General features: G+C 50.6%; 1 protein-coding gene across 1 annotated transcript in view; it reads left to right on the forward strand.

Annotated features, from left to right (window-relative positions):
- The window catches only part of LOC135519860 (collagen alpha-1(XIV) chain-like), a 55186-nt gene extending 39538 nt beyond the window's left edge, over positions 1-15648 (forward strand). Inside the window, exons 4-5 of the mRNA XM_064945067.1 lie at positions 14923-15066; positions 15644-15648. Coding sequence (XP_064801139.1) covers positions 14923-15066; positions 15644-15648 — 149 coding nt within the window. The remainder of the gene's footprint in view (positions 1-14922; positions 15067-15643) is intronic.
- Positions 15649-16209: the final 561 nt, after the last annotated feature.

Raw genomic sequence — 16209 nt, forward strand, 5'->3', positions numbered from 1 at the left:
AATGTCCCACATACTAAAATAACTTTCCACCAGCTCTCCTGTGGAACCACACATGGCCAGGATGCAGTTGTTACAGGGTGCACCGTTGATGAAACCAATGCAGCAGACTCTGCTTGTAAAATCGTCTCTCAAGCACTCGTCCTCTATTCAATAGTGACCATGAAATTCTGACAAAGTAAAACAATATTCTTAGAATAATCTAATTGGGTGGCCAGGAGAGACCAGGTGAGATACTGGGTGTGTAGGGTGGCCAGCCCTTCTCCTGTAGAGACCAGGAGAGATACTGGGTGTGCAGGGTGGCCAGCCCTTCTCCTGTAGAGACCAGGAGAGATACTGGGTGTGTAGGGTGGCCAGCCCTTCTCCTGTAGAGACCAGGAGAGATACTGGGTGTGCAGGGTGGCCAGCCCTCCTCCTGTAGAGACCAGGAGAGATACTGGGTGTGTAGGGTGGCCAGCCCTTCTCCTGTAGAGACCAGGAGAGATACTGGGTGTGTAGGGTGGCCAGCCCTTCTCCTGTAGAGACCAGGAGAGATACTGGGTGTGTAGGGTGGCCAGCCCTTCTCCTGTAGAGACCAGGAGAGATACTGGGTGTGTAGGGTGGCCAGCCCTCCTCCTGTAGAGACCAGGAGAGATACTGGGTGTGTAGGGTGGCCAGCCCTTCTCCTGTAGAGACCAGGAGAGATACTGGGTGTGCAGGGTGGCCAGCCCTCCTCCTGTAGAGACCAGGAGAGATACTGGGTGTGTAGGGTGGCCAGCCCTTCTCCTGTAGAGACCAGGAGAGATACTGGGTGTGTAGGGTGGCCAGCCCTTCTCCTGTAGAGACCAGGAGAGATACTGGGTGTGTAGGGTGGCCAGCCCTCTCCTGTAGAGACCAGGAGAGATACTGGGTGTGTAGGGTGGCCAGCCCTCCTCCTGTAGAGACCAGGAGAGATACTGGGTGTGTAGGGTGGCCAGCCCTCCTCCTGTAGAGACCAGGAGAGATACTGGGTGTGTAGGGTGGCCAGCCCTCTCCTGTAGAGACCAGGAGAGATACTGGGTGTGTAGGGTGGCCAGCCCTCCTCCTGTAGAGACCAGGAGAGATACTGGGTGTGTAGGGTGGCCAGCCCTACTCCTGTAGAGACCAGGAGAGATACTGGGTGTGTAGGGTGGCCAGCCCTTCTCCTGTAGAGACCAGGAGAGATACTGGGTGTGTAGGGTCGCCAGCCCTTCTCCTGTAGAGACCAGGAGAGATACTGGGTGTGTAGGGTTGCCAGCCCTTCTCCTGTAGAGACCAGGAGAGATACTGGGTGTGTAGGGTGGCCAGCCCTCCTCCTGTAGAGACCAGGAGAGATACTGGGTGTGTAGGGTGGCCAGCCCTTCTCCTGTAGAGACCAGGAGAGATACTGGGTGTGTAGGGTGGCCAGCCCTTCTCCTGTAGAGACCAGGAGAGATACTGGGTGTGTAGGGTGGCCAGCCCTCCTCCTGTAGAGACTAGGAGAGATACTGGGTGTGTAGGGTGGCCAGCCCTCCTCCTGTAGAGACCAGGAGAGATACTGGGTGTTCAGACTTTTACTCCAGCCCTGCTCGAACACCACATTGTAAAACAAATCAGCTGCTCAACAGGATAAGCTGTCTCTGGTGTGTTTGAGCAGGGTTGGATAAAAAGCCTGCACCCCCAACAGCTCTCCAGATAGAGTTCTGACCACGTGTTTTATACTGTAGCCGATCAGTGCAGTTATTTTACTTTGCGGGGGGGGTGTAAGTGCCTTGCTCAAGGCCACAACGGCAGGAGATATACTACATGGGATCAGAGACCAGCAGTCTTCCATTGACCATACCAGTGAGACCAGCAGTCTTCCATTGACCATACCAGTGAGACCAGCAGCCTTCCATTGACAATACCAGTGAGACCAGCAGCCTTCCATTGACAATACCAGTGAGACCAGCAGTCTTCCATTGACAATACCAGTGAGACCAGCAGCCTTCCATTGACAATACCAGTGAGACCAGCAGTCTTCCATTGACAATACCAGTGAGACCAGCAGTCTTCCATTGACAATACCAGTGAGACCAGCAGCCTTCCATTGACCATACCAGTGAGACCAGCAGCCTTCCATTGACCATACCAGTGAGACCAGCAGTCTTCCATTGACAATACCAGTGAGACCAGCAGCCTTCCATTGACAATACCACTGAGACCAGCAGACTTCCATTGACAATACCAGTGAGACCAGCAGTCTTCCATTGACAATACCAGTGAGACCTGCAGCCTTCCATTGACCATACCAGTGAGACCAGCAGCCTTCCATTGACAATACCAGTGAGACCAGCAGCCTTCCATTGACAATACCAGTGAGACCAGCAGCCTTCCATTGACCATACCAGTGAGACCAGCAGCCTTCCATTGACCATACCAGTGAGACCAGCAGTCTTCCATTGACAATACCAGTGAGACCAGCAGTCTTCCATTGACAATACCAGTGAGACCAGCAGTCTTCCATTGACAATACCAGTGAGACCAGCAGTCTTCCATTGACCATACCAGTGAGACCAGCAGCCATCCATTGACCATACCAGTGAGACCAGCAGTCTTCCATGGACCATACCATTGAGACCAGCAGTCTTCCATTGACAATACCAGTGAGACCAGCAGCCTTCCATTGACAATACCAGTGAGACCAGCAGCCATCCATTGACCATACCAGTGAGACCAGCAGTCTTCCATGGACCATACCATTGAGACCAGCAGTCTTCCATTGACAATACCAGTGAGACCAGCAGCCTTCCATTGACAATACCAGTGAGACCAGCAGACTTCCATTGACAATACCAGTGAGACCAGCAGTCTTCCATTGACAATACCAGTGAGACCTGCAGCCTTCCTTTGACCATACCAGTGAGACCAGCAGCCTTCCATTGACAATACCAGTGAGACCAGCAGCCTTCCATTGACAATACCAGTGAGACCAGCAGCCTTCCATTGACAATACCAGTGAGACCAGCAGCCTTCCATTGACAATACCAGTGAGACCAGCAGTCTTCCATTGTGAATACCAGTGAGACCAGCAGTCTTCCATTGTCAATACCAGTGAGACCAGCAGCCTTCCATTGACAATACCAGTGAGACCAGCAGTCTCCCATTGACCATACCAGTGAGACCAGCAGCCTTCCATTGACCATACCAGTGAGACCAGCAGCCTTCCATTGACCATACCAGTGAGACCAGCAGCCTTCCATGGCCAATACCAGTGAGACCAGCAGTCTTCCATTGACAATACCAGTGAGACCAGCAGTCTTCCATTGACAATACCAGTGAGACCAGCAGCCTTCCATTGACCATACCAGTGATAATAATGAAGGTGAAGTGGCTCCTGGCATCACCTGTGACTTGAGCTTTCTGACACGTCAACATGATGTCCTACATGTCTGAGGACAGGTGGCTAAAAATGGTAGTGTCAAACCCTGGGTTTGTATCAGCCATCAGCCTGCCTGGTCTCCTGTTGAGCTCTCTGTCTCTGGGTCTAATGAGGTAGAATACTCTTCCTGTTGAGCTCTCTGTCTCTGGGTCTTCCTGTTGAGCTCTCTGTCTCTGGGTCTTCCTGTTGAGCTCTCTGTCTCTGGGTCTTCCTGTTGAGCTCTCTGTCTCTGGGTCTTCCTGTTGAGCTCTCTGTCTCTGGGTCTAATGAGGTAGAATACTCTTCCTGTTGAGCTCTCTGTCTCTGGGTCTTCCTGTTGAGCTCTCTGTCTCTGGGTCTTCCTGTTGAGCTCTCTGTCTCTGGGTCTTCCTGTTGAGCTCTCTGTCTCTGGGTCTGAGGAGGTAGAATACTCTTCCTGTTGAGCTCTCTGTCTCTGGGTCTTCCTGTTGAGCTCTCTGTCTCTGGGTCTTCCTGTTGAGCTCTCTGTCTCTGGGTCTTCCTGTTGAGCTCTCTGTCTCTGGGTCTTCCTGTTGAGCTATCTGTCTCTGGGTCTTCCTGTTGAGCTCTCTGTCTCTGGGTCTAATGAGGTAGAATACTCTTCCTGTTGAGCTCTCTGTCTCTGGGTCTTCCTGTTGAGCTCTCTGTCTCTGGGTCTTCCTGTTGAGCTACTCTGTCTCTGGGTCTTCCTGTTGAGCTCTCTGTCTCTGGGTCTTCCTGTTGAGCTATCTGTCTCTGGGTCTTCCTGTTGAGCTCTCTGTCTCTGGGTCTAATGAGGTAGAATACTCTTCCTGTTGAGCTCTCTGTCTCTGGGTCTTCCTGTTGAGCTCTCTGTCTCTGGGTCTTCCTGTTGAGCTAGTCTCTGGGTCTTCCTGTTGAGCTCTCTGTCTCTGGGTCTTCCTGTTGAGCTCTCTGTCTCTGGGTCTTCCTGTTGAGCTCTCTGTCTCTGGGTCTTCCTGTTGAGCTCTCTGTCTCTGGGTCTTCCTGTTGAGCTCTCTGTCTCTGGGTCTTCCTGTTGAGCTCTCTGTCTCTGGGTCTTCCTGTTGAGCTCTCTGTCTCTGGGTCTTCCTGTTGAGCTCTCTGTCTCTGGGTCTTCCTGTTGAGCTCTCTGTCTCTGGGTCTTCCTGTTGAGCTCTCTGTCTCTGGGTCTGAGGAGGTAGAATACTCTTCCTGTTGAGCTCTCTGTCTCTGGGTCTTCCTGTTGAGCTCTCTGTCTCTGGGTCTTCCTGTTGAGCTCTCTGTCTCTGGGTCTTCCTGTTGAGCTCTCTGTCTCTGGGTCTAATGAGGTATAATACTCTTCCTAACCCAGTGTCCACTGTTTATCATAGTGACTGGGAGAGAGACCATTCTCTGGTGTCCACTGTTTATCATAGTGACTGGGAGATACCATTCACCTAACCCAGTGTCCACTGTTTATCATAGTGACTGGGAGAGAGACCATTCTCCTAACCCAGTGTCCACTGTTTATCATAGTGACTGGGAGAGAGACCACTCACCTAACCCAGTGTCCACTGTTTATCATAGTGACTGGGAGAAGACCACTCACCTAGCCCAATGTCCACTGTTTATCATAGTGACTGAGAGAGACCACTCACCTCCCAGTGTCCACTGTTTATCATAGTGACTGGGAGAGCCACTCTGTAACCCAGTGTCCACTGTTTATCATAGTGACTGGGGGAATACCACTTCCTAACCCAGTGTCCACTGTTTATCATAGTGACTGGGAGAGAGACCATTCTCCTAGCCCAGTGTCCACTGTTTATCATAGTGACTGGGAGAGAGACCATTCTCCTAGCCCAGTGTCCACTGTTTATCATAGTGACTGGGAGAGATTCACCTAACCCAGTGTCCACTGTTTATCATAGTGACTGGGAGAGAGACCATTCTCTAACCCAGTGTCCACTGTTTATCATAGTGACTGGGAGAGAGACCACTCACCTAACCCAGTGTCCACTGTTTATCATAGTGACTGGGAATGAGACCACTCACCTAACCCAGTGTCCACTGTTTATCATAGTGACTGGGAGAGAGACCACTCACCTAACCCAGTGTCCACTGTTTATCATAGTGACTGGGAGAGAGACCACTCACCTAGCCCAGTGTCCACTGTTTATCATAGTGACTGGGAGAGAGACCACTCACCTAGCCCAGTGTCCACTGTTTATCATAGTGACTGGGAGAGAGACCACTCACCTAACCCAGTGTCCACTGTTTATCATAGTGACTGGGGGAGAGACCACTCACCTAACCCAGTGTCCACTGTTTATCATAGTGACTGGGGGAGAGACCACTCACCTAACCCAGTGTCCACTGTTTATCATAGTGACTGGGAGAGAGACCACTCACCTAACCCAGTGTCCACTGTTTATCATAGTGACTGGGAGAGAGACCATTCTCCTAACCCAGTGTCCACTGTTTATCATAGTGACTGGGAGAGAGACCATTCACCTAACCCAGTGTCCACTGTTTATCATAGTGACTGGGAGAGAGACCATTCTCCTAACCCAGTGTCCACTGTTTATCATAGTGACTGGGAGAGAGACCATTCTCCTAGCCCAGTGTCCACTGTTTATCATAGTGACTGGGAGAGAGACCATTCACCTAACCCAGTGTCCACTGTTTATCATAGTGACTGGGAGAGAGACCATTCTCCTAACCCAGTGTCCACTGTTTATCATAGTGACTGGGAGAGAGACCATTCTCCTAACCCAGTGTCCACTGTTTATCATAGTGACTGGGAGAGAGACCACTCACCTAACCCAGTGTCCACTGTTTATCATAGTGACTGGGAGAGAGACCATTCTCCTAACCCAGTGTCCACTGTTTATCATAGTGACTGGGAGAGAGACCATTCACCTAACCCAGTGTCCACTGTTTATCATAGTGACTGGGAGAGAGACCACTCACCTAACCCAGTGTCCACTGTTTATCATAGTGACTGGGAGAGAGACCACTCACCTAGCCCAGTGTCCACTGTTTATCATACTGACTGGGAGAGAGACCATTCTCCTAGCCCAGTGTCCACTGTTTATCATAGTGACTGGGAGAGAGACCATTCTCCTAGCCCAGTGTCCACTGTTTATCACAGTGACTGGGAGAGAGACCATTCTCCTAGCCCAGTGTCCACTGTTTATCATAGTGACTGGGAGAGAGACCACTCACCTAGCCCAGTGTCCACTGTTTATCATAGTGACTGGGAGAGAGACCACTCACCTAGCCCAGTGTCCACTGTTTATCATAGTGACTGGGAGAGAGACCATTCTCCTAGCCCAGTGTCCACTGTTTATCATAGTGACTGGGAGAGAGACCATTCTCCTAGCCCAGTGTCCACTGTTTATCATAGTGACTGGGAGAGAGACCATTCTCCTAGCCCAGTGTCCACTGTTTATCATAGTGACTGGGAGAGAGACCATTCTCCTAGCCCAGTGTCCACTGTTTATCATAGTGACTGGGAGAGAGACCACTCACCTAGCCCAGTGTCCACTGTTTATCATAGTGACTGGGAGAGAGACCATTCTCCTAGCCCAGTGTCCACTGTTTATCATAGTGACTGGGAGAGAGACCATTCTCCTAGCCCAGTGTCCACTGTTTATCATACTGACTGGGAGAGAGACCATTCTCCTAGCCCAGTGTCCACTGTTTATCATAGTGACTGGGAGAGAGACCATTCTCCTAGCCCAGTGTCCACTGTTTATCATAGTGACTGGGAGAGAGACCATTCTCCTAGCCCAGTGTCCACTGTTTATCATAGTGACTGGGAGAGAGACCACTCACCTAACCCAGTGTCCACTGTTTATCATAGTGACTGGGAGAGAGACCACTCACCTAACCCAGTGTCCACTGTTTATCATAGTGACTGGGAGAGAGACCACTCACCTAACCCAGTGTCCACTGTTTATCATAGTGACTGGGAGATAGACCATTCTCCTAGCCCAGTGTCCACTGTTTATCATAGTGACTGGGAGAGAGACCACTCACCTTGCCCAGTGTCCACTGTTTATCATACTGACTGGGAGAGAGACCATTCTCCTGGCCCAGTGTCCTCTGTTTATCATAGTGACTGGGAGAGAGACCATTCTCCCTAACCCAGTGTCCACTGTTTATCATAGTGACTGGGAGAGAGACCATTCACCTAACCCAGTGTCCACTGTTTATCATACTGACTGGGAGAGAGACCATTCTCCTGGCCCAGTGTCCTCTGTTTATCATAGTGACTGGGAGAGAGACCACTCACCTAACCCAGTGTCCACTGTTTATCATAGTGACTGGGAGAGAGACCATTCACCTAACCCAGTGTCCACTGTTTATCATAGTGACTGGGAGAGAGACCATTCGCCTAACCCAGTGTCCTCTGTTTATCATAGTGACTGGGAGAGAGACCATTCTCCTAACCCAGTGTCCTCTGTTTATCATAGTGACTGGGAGAGAGACCATTCTCCTAGCCCAGTGTCCATTGTTTATCATAGTGACTGGGAGAGAGACCATTCTCCTAACCCAGTGTCCACTGTTTATCATAGTGACTGGGAGAGAGACCATTCTCCTAACCCAGTGTCCACTATTTATCATAGTGACTGGGAGAGAGACCATTCTCCTAGCCCAGTGTCCATATTAGGAAGGTATTATTAATGTTCTGTACTCTCAGAGTATTTTGACACATTGGTTATTGTTACATCATAATGATTTCCTTTTGCCATTTGTTTGATACAAACATTAGACTTGTTTCATTTAAAACGTTAATACCCTTTAATTAAAAATGCAATTTCTCTGATCTTGATTGTGCTGTTTCCTGCTGATCCTTCAGCATTAATCTGCTGAGTCATCACTTCTAGATGCTAGATCCATCCCTCCTCTGTTCTCTGTCTCTAGATGCTAAATCCATCCCCTAAATCTCCCTCCTCTGTTCTCTCTCTCTGTCTCTAGATGCTAGGTCCATCCCCTAAATCTCCCTCCTCTGTTCTCTCTCTCTAGATGCTAAATCCATCCCCTAAATCTCCCTCCTCTGTTCTCTCTCTCTCTGTCTCTAGATGCTAGGTCCATCCCCTAAATCTCCCTCCTCTGTTCTCTGTCTCTAGATGCTAAATCCATCCCCTAAATCTCCCTCCTCTGTTCTCTCTCTGTCTCTAGATGCTAGGTCCATCCCCTAAATCTCCCTCCTCTGTTCTCTGTCTCTAGATGCTAAATCCATCCCCTAAATCTCCCTCCTCTGTTCTCTCTCTCTGTCTCTAGATGCTAGGTCCATCCCCTAAATCTCCCTCCTCTGTTCTCTGTCTCTAGATGCTAAATCCATCCCCTAAATCTCCCTCCTCTGTTCTCTGTCTCTAGACGCTAGATCCATCCCCTAAATCTCCCTCCTCTGTTCTGTTCTCTCTCTCTAGATGCTAGGTCCATCCCCTAAATCTCCCTCCTCTGTTCTCTCTGCCTCTAGATGCTAGATCCATCCCCTCTCTCTCTCTCTCTCTCTCTCTCTCCTCTGTTCTCTGTCTCTAGATGCTAGATCCATCCCCTAAATCTCCCTCCTCTGTTCTCTCTCTCTCTCTCTCTCTCTAGATGCTAGATCCATCCCCTAAATCTCCCTCCTCTGTTCTCTCTCTCTCTCTCTCTCTCTCTGTCTCTAGATGCTAGATCCATCCCCTAAATCTCCCTCCTCTGTTCTCTCTCTGCCTATAGATGCTAGATCCATCCCCTAAATCTACCTCCTCTGTTCTCTCTCTCTCTCTCTCTCTCTCTCTCTCTCTCTCTCTCTCTCTCTCTCTGTCTCTAGATGCTAGATCCATCCCCTAAATCTCCCTCCTCTGTTCTCTCTCTGCCTATAGATGCTAGGTCCATCCCCTAAATCTCCCTCCTCTGTTCTCTCTCTCTCTCTCTCTCTCTCTGTCTCTAGATGCTCCATCCCCTCTCTCCTCCTCTGTTCTCTCTCTCTCTCTCTCTCTGTCTCTAGATGCTAGATCCATCCCCTAAATCTCCCTCCTCTGTTCTCTCTCTCTCTCTCTCTCTGTCTCTAGATGCTAGATCCATCCCCTAAATCTCCCTCCTCTGTTCTCTTTCTCTCTCTCTCTCTGTCTCTAGATGCTAGATCCATCCACTAAATCTCCCTCTTCTGTTCTCTCTCTCTCTCTCTCTCTCTGTCTCCTCTCTCTCTCCTCTCTCTCTCTCCAACTCTCTCTCTCTCTCTCTCTCTCTAGATGCTAGATCCATCCCCCCCTCTCCCCTTCTGTTCTCTCTCTCTCTCTCTCTCTCTCTCCCTCTCTCTCCTCCCAATCTCCCTCTCTTTCTCTCTCTCTCCCCCCCCCCTCCCCCCTCCTCTCTCCCCTCTCTCTCTCCCTTTCTCTCCTCTCTGATCTCTCTCCTCTCCTCTGTCTCCCCCCTCTCCCCCTCCCCTCTCCCCCTGCTCCCCTCTCTCCCTCCCTCTCTCCCTCCCTCTCCTGATTTAACACATCCAACCCCATCCTTCGGCAGTGTTCTGTGTGAAAGTGCTGGTGATTAAGCAGGGTTAGTCTCTTCCTATTGATCGGTCAGGCCTGTAGGATTTAAATCATCCTAATTGGTCAATAATGTGAACTGCTGAAGCTCGGAGCTATTTTACTGCTGAGGGAACTGAAAGTGGAGCCGTACATGTGGCTTGTGGAGAAGAAAGGACGAGGAGGGGAGGAGGGAAGAGGAGTGGACGGGGAGGAGGGGAGGAGGGACAGGAGGAGAGAGAAGGAGGGAAGAGGAGTGAACAGGGGAGGAGAAGATAAAAGGAGACAGGACAGGAGGAGAGAGGAGAGGAGGGAAGAGGAGTGGACAGGGGAGGAGAAGATAAAAGGAGACAGGACAGGAGGAGAGAGGAGAGGAGGGAAGAGGAGTCGACAGGGGAGGAGAAGAGAAGATAAAAGGAGACAGGACAGGAGGAGAGAGGAGAGGAGGGAAGAGGAGTAGGACAGGGGAGGAGAGAGAACAGAAGATAAAAGGAGACAGGACAGGAGGAGAGAGGAGAGGAGGGAAGAGGAGTGGACAGGGAGGAGAAGAGAAGATAAAAGGAGACAGGACAGGAGGAGAGAGGAGGAGACAGGAGGAGAGGGAGTGGACAGGGGAGGAGAAGATAAAAGGAGACAGGACAGGAGGAGAGAGAGGAGGGAGGAGTAGACAGGGGAGGAGAAGAACAGGACAGGAGGAGAGAGATAACAGGGGAGACAGGAGGAGAGAGAGGAGAGGAGGGAAGAGGAGTGGACAGGGGGAGGAGAAGATAAAAGGAGACAGGACAGGAGGAGAGAGGAGAGGAGGGAAGAGGAGTGGACAGGGGAGGAGAAGAGAAGATAAAAGGAGACAGGACAGGAGGAGAGAGGAGAGGAGGGAAGAGGAGTGGACAGGGGAGGAGAAGATAAAAGGAGACAGGACAGGAGGAGAGAGGAGAGGAGGGAAGAGGAGTGGACAGGGGAGGAGAAGAGAAGATAAAAGGAGACAGGACAGGAGGAGAGAGGAGAGGAGGGAAGAGGAGTGAACAGGGGAGGAGAAGATAAAAGGAGACAGGAGGAGAGAGAAGAGGAGGGAAGAGGAGTGGACAGGGGAGGAGAAGATAAAAGGAGACAGGACAGGAGGAGAGAGGAGAGGAGGGAAGAGGAGTGGACAGGGGAGGAGAAGAGAAGATAAAAGGGGACAGGAGGAGAGAGGAGAGGAGGGAAGAGGAGTGGACAGGGGAGGAGAAGATAAAAGGAGACAGGACAGGAGGAGAGAGAAGAGGAGGGAAGAGGAGTGGACAGGGGAGGAGAAGATAAAAGGAGACAGGACAGGAGGAGAGAGGAGAGGAGGGAAGAGGAGTGGACAGGGGAGGAGAAGAGAAGATAAAAGGAGACAGGACAGGAGGAGAGAGGAGAGGAGGGAAGAGGAGTGAACAGGGGAGGAGAAGAGAAGATAAAAGGGGACAGGAGGAGAGAGAAGAGGAGGGAAGAGGAGTGGACAGGGGAGGAGAAGATAAAAGGAGACAGGACAGGAGAGAGGAGAGGAGGGAAGAGGAGTGAACAGGGGAGGAGAAGAGAAGATAAAAGGGGACAGGAGGAGAGAGGAGAGAGGAGAGGAGGGAAGAGGAGTGGACAGGGGAGGAGAAGAGAAGATAAAAGGGGACAGGAGGAGAGAGGAGAGGAGGGAAGAGGAGTGGACAGGGGAGGAGAAGAGAAGATAAAAGGGGACAGGAGGAGAGAGGAGAGGAGGGAAGAGGAGTGGACAGGGGAGGAGAAGATAAAAGGGGACAGGACAGGAGGAGAGAGGAGAGGAGGGAAGAGGAGTGGACAGGGGAGGAGAAGAGAAGATAAAAGGGGACAGGACAGGAGGAGAGAGGAGAGGAGGGAAGAGGAGTGGACAGGGGAGGAGAAGAGAAGATAAAAGGGGACAGGAGGAGAGAGGAGAGGAGGGAAGAGGAGTGGACAGGGGAGGAGAAGATAAAAGGAGACAGGACAGGAGGAGAGAGGAGAGGTCCTGAGATCAAGCCCCAGCATGTTGGCTGACTGGCAACTAAGATCGTTTATGCAAATGAAGTTTGGCTAAACAAATGGAAAACAATTTACTCTTAAATGCACTTACTCAAAATGGGTTAACTGACTAAATGGATCTGAAATTATTGGATTTGTGGTTGACCACGATTCACCTGAATATGACGGGGGAAGGAAAAGGTCTCGGTTTCAGTAAAGAAGTCCCAGTAAAGAGGTCCCAGTAAAGAGGTCCCAGTAAAGAGGTCCCAGTAAAGAGGTCCCAGTAAAGAGGTCCCAGTAAAGAGGTCCCAGTAAAGAGGTCCCAGTAAAGAGGTCCCAGTAAAGAAGTCCCAGTAAGACCATGTGGAATTTCTGATATTTGGGCGTTTGCATTCGTAGTAGATTTCATAATGGGCAGAGCCTCAGTGCAGAAAGGTCCAGACCCCAAATGTTTCAAAGATAAGATATGTCTCGTGTGTACCTGTCCTTAAGCTTTAGAGACAATGCTGAGGTGTGCGGCTTGAGCTGTGAGGGATCCCTTAAGGTTGTCACACAAGGTTGTCACCCCCCCCCCCCAGAGCCTTACCACCACAAGAATCCCCATAGTGCACTGCTTCACACAACAGCCTGGCCATTGAGACTCCTGTAAAAGCTTGAATGGGAAAGTGATGCATTGGAACGCCTATCTGAGTCTACATCCCAAATGGCACTCTCTTCCCTTCATAGGGTACTACATTTGACCAGAGCCCTATGTTGCCCTATATAGGGCAGGGTTCCTCAACACCTGTTTTTATTTAGCCAACCAAGATCTTTTTTTATTTGTATTTTACATGCTCTATTGTTGGATATAAAATACTGCAAAAAAATCAGCTCCAAGTGATTTTAATTTTGGAGAAGTATTCCCACGCATTATCAGAGAGACCTGTCATCATATACAAATGTAAGCAAAGGTTTGAAGTGATTATGTTATCGTCAAACATTATATCTGCTGGGGTCACATTAGTTTGGGATTCCTGCGGTCAATTTGCAGTCTACAAATGATTTGTAATTACGTTCTGTCCCCCTCCCCCATACCATCTGCTCATCTAGTCTGTGACCCTGATATCAGGAAAAGGATGGCGTGTTGGACACACACCTGGTCCCCACCCTGATATCGGGAAAAGGATGGCGTGTTGGACACACACCTGGTCCCCACCCTGATATCGGGAAAAGGATGGCGTGTTGGACGCACACCTGGTCCCCACCCTGATATCGGGAAAAGGATGGCGTGTTGGACACACACCTGGTCCCCACCCTGATATCGGGAAAAGGATGGCGTGTTGGACACACACCTGGTCCCCACCCTGATATCGGGAAAAGGATGGCGTGTTGGACACACACCTGGTCCCCACCCTGATATCGGGAAAAGGATGGCGTGTTGGACACACACCTGGTCCCCACCCTGATATCGGGAAAAGGATGGCGTGTTGGACACACACCTGGTCCCCACCCTGATATCGGGAAAAGGATGGCGTGTTGGACACACACCTGGTCCCCACCCTGATATCGGGAAAAGGATGGCGTGTTGGACACACACCTGGTCCCCACCCTGATATCGGGAAAAGGATGGCGTGTTGGACACACACCTGGTCCCCACCCTGATATCGGGAAAAGGATGGCGTGTTGGACACACAACCTGGTCCCCACCCTGATATCGGGAAAAGGATGGCGTGTTGGACACACACCTGGTCCCCACCCTGATATCGGGAAAAGGATGGCATGTTGGACACACACCTGGTCCCCACCCTGATATCGGGAAAAGGATGGCGTGTTGGACACACACCTGGTCCCCACCCTGATATCGGGAAAAGGATGGCGTGTTGGACACACACCTGGTCCCCACACTGATATCGGGAAAAGGATGGCGTGTTGGACACACACCTGGTCCCCACCCTGATATCGGGAAAAGGATGGCGTGTTGGACACACACCTGGTCCCCACCCTGATATCGGGAAAAGGATGGCGTGTTGGACACACACCTGGTCCCCACCCTGATATCAGGAAAAGGATGGCGTGTTGGACACACACCTGGTCCCCACACTGATATCAGGAAAAGGATGGCGTGTTGGACACACACCTGGTCCCCACCCTGATATCGAGAAAAGGATGGCGTGTTGGACACACACCTGGTCCCCACCCTGATATCGGGAAAAGGATGGCGTGTTGGACACACACCTGGTCCCCACACTGATATCGGGAAAAGGATGGCGTGTTGGACACACACCTGGTCCCCACCCTGATATCGGGACAAGGATGGCGTGTTGGACACACACCTGGTCACACCCTGATATTGGGAAAAGGATGGCGTGTTGGACACACACCTGGTCCCCACCCTGATATCAGGAAAAGGATGGCGTGTTGGACACACACCTGGTCCCCACCCTGATATCGGGAAAAGGATGGCGTGTTGGACGCACACCTGGTCCCCACCCTGATATCGGGAAAAGGATGGCGTGTTGGACACACACCTGGTCCCCACCCTGATATCGGGAAAAGGATGGCGTGTTGGACACACACCTGGTCCCCACCCTGATATCGGGAAAAGGATGGTGTGTTGGACACACAACCTGGTCCCCACCCTGATATCGGGACAAGGATGGCGTGTTGGACACACAACCTGGTCCCCACCCTGATATCGGGAAAAGGATGGCGTGTTGGACGCACACCTGGTCCCCACCCTGATATCGGGAAAAGGATGGCGTGTTGGACACACACCTGGTCCCCACACTGATATCGGGAAAAGGATGGCGTGTTGGACGCACACCTGGTCCCCACACTGATATCGGGAAAAGGATGGCGTGTTGGACGCACACCTGGTCCCCACCCTGATATCGGGAAAAGGATGGCGTGTTGGACGCACACCTGGTCCCCACCCTGATATCGGGAAAAGGATGGCGTGTTGGACACACACCTGGTCCCCACCCTGATATCGGGAAAAGGATGGCGTGTTGGACACACACCTGGTCCCCACCCTGATATCGGGACAAGGATGGCATGTTGGACGCACACCTGGTCCCCACCCTGATTTCTCTCTCCAACCTCCAACAGGCGAAGAGTACAAGGAGCTGCGCGTTTCCAAGGGGGACCGTAAAGTGGTGATCCAGGACTTTGATGCCATGAAGGAGTACCACGTCAGGGTTCTAGCTGTGAGAGGGAACCAGCAGAGCAGAGCACTACAAGGGAAGTATGCAGGTATGTAACAGACTGGTTCTGTGTCCTTTTGTTCCACTAATTTCTGAATAGTAAAATTACTTTAGATAGAAACCTCACATTCATAGCATTGCTTTTGAAGAAAAAAACGTTCTTATACAACAGTAGAAATACAAAACATTAAACTACATGTATTCTGGAATGAATAAGTAGGTTTTTATACATTCAATAACATGTCAATGCCCTCCTCCCCAAATCTGGAGGTTCTATCTGAAACCTGACAGAGGCTCTACTAAAGTAGATTCCATTGAATGCTGTCTGGCTGGCCTGGCATCGTGACTTTGTGTGCTGTGAGGGGAGAGGCGGAGTGGTCATTGAAAGAGCAGAGAGCCTTCAGGTTTTTAATGGATCTCTTCACAGTAAGGTTTGGGTCTCTGCCCTCTGGAGTGAATGAGGGTTTTAATGGATCTCTTCACAGTAAGGTTTGGGTCTCTGCCCTCTAAAGTGAATGAGGGTTTTAATGGATCTCTTCACAGTAAGGTTTGGGTCTCTGCCCTCTAGAGTGAATGAGGGTTTTAATGGATCTCTTCACTGTAAGGTTTGGGTCTCTGCCCTCTAGAGTGAATGAGGGTTTTAATGGATCTCTTCACTGTAAGGTTTGGGTCTCTGCCCTATAGAGTGAATGAGGGTTTTAATGGATCTCTTCACAGTAAGGTTTGGGTCTCTGCCCTCTAGAGTGAATGAGGGTTTTAATGGATCTCTTCACAGTAAGGTTTGGGTCTCTGCCCTCTAGAGTGAATGAGGGTTTTAATGGATCTCTTCACTGTAAGGTTTGGGTCTCTGCCCTCTGGAGTGAATGAGTGTTTTAATGGATCTCTTCACAGTAAGGTTTGAGTCTCTGCCCTCTGGAGTGAATGAGGGTTTTAATGGATCTCTTCACTGTAAGGTTTGGGTCTCTGCCCTCTTGAGTGAATGAGGGTTTTAATGGATCTCTTCACTGTAAGGTTTGGGTCTCTGCCCTCTAGAGTGAATGAGGGTTTTAATGGATCTCTTCACAGTAAGGTTTGGGTCTCTGCCCTCTAGAGTGAATGAGGGTTTTAATGGATCTCTTCACAGTAAGGTTTGGGTCTCTGCCCTATAGAGTGAATGAGGGTTTTAATGGATCTCTTCACAGTAAGGTTTGGG

Source organism: Oncorhynchus masou, chromosome 29 (genome assembly GCF_036934945.1).
Source record: "Oncorhynchus masou masou isolate Uvic2021 chromosome 29, UVic_Omas_1.1, whole genome shotgun sequence".
NCBI lineage: Eukaryota > Metazoa > Chordata > Actinopteri > Salmoniformes > Salmonidae > Oncorhynchus > Oncorhynchus masou.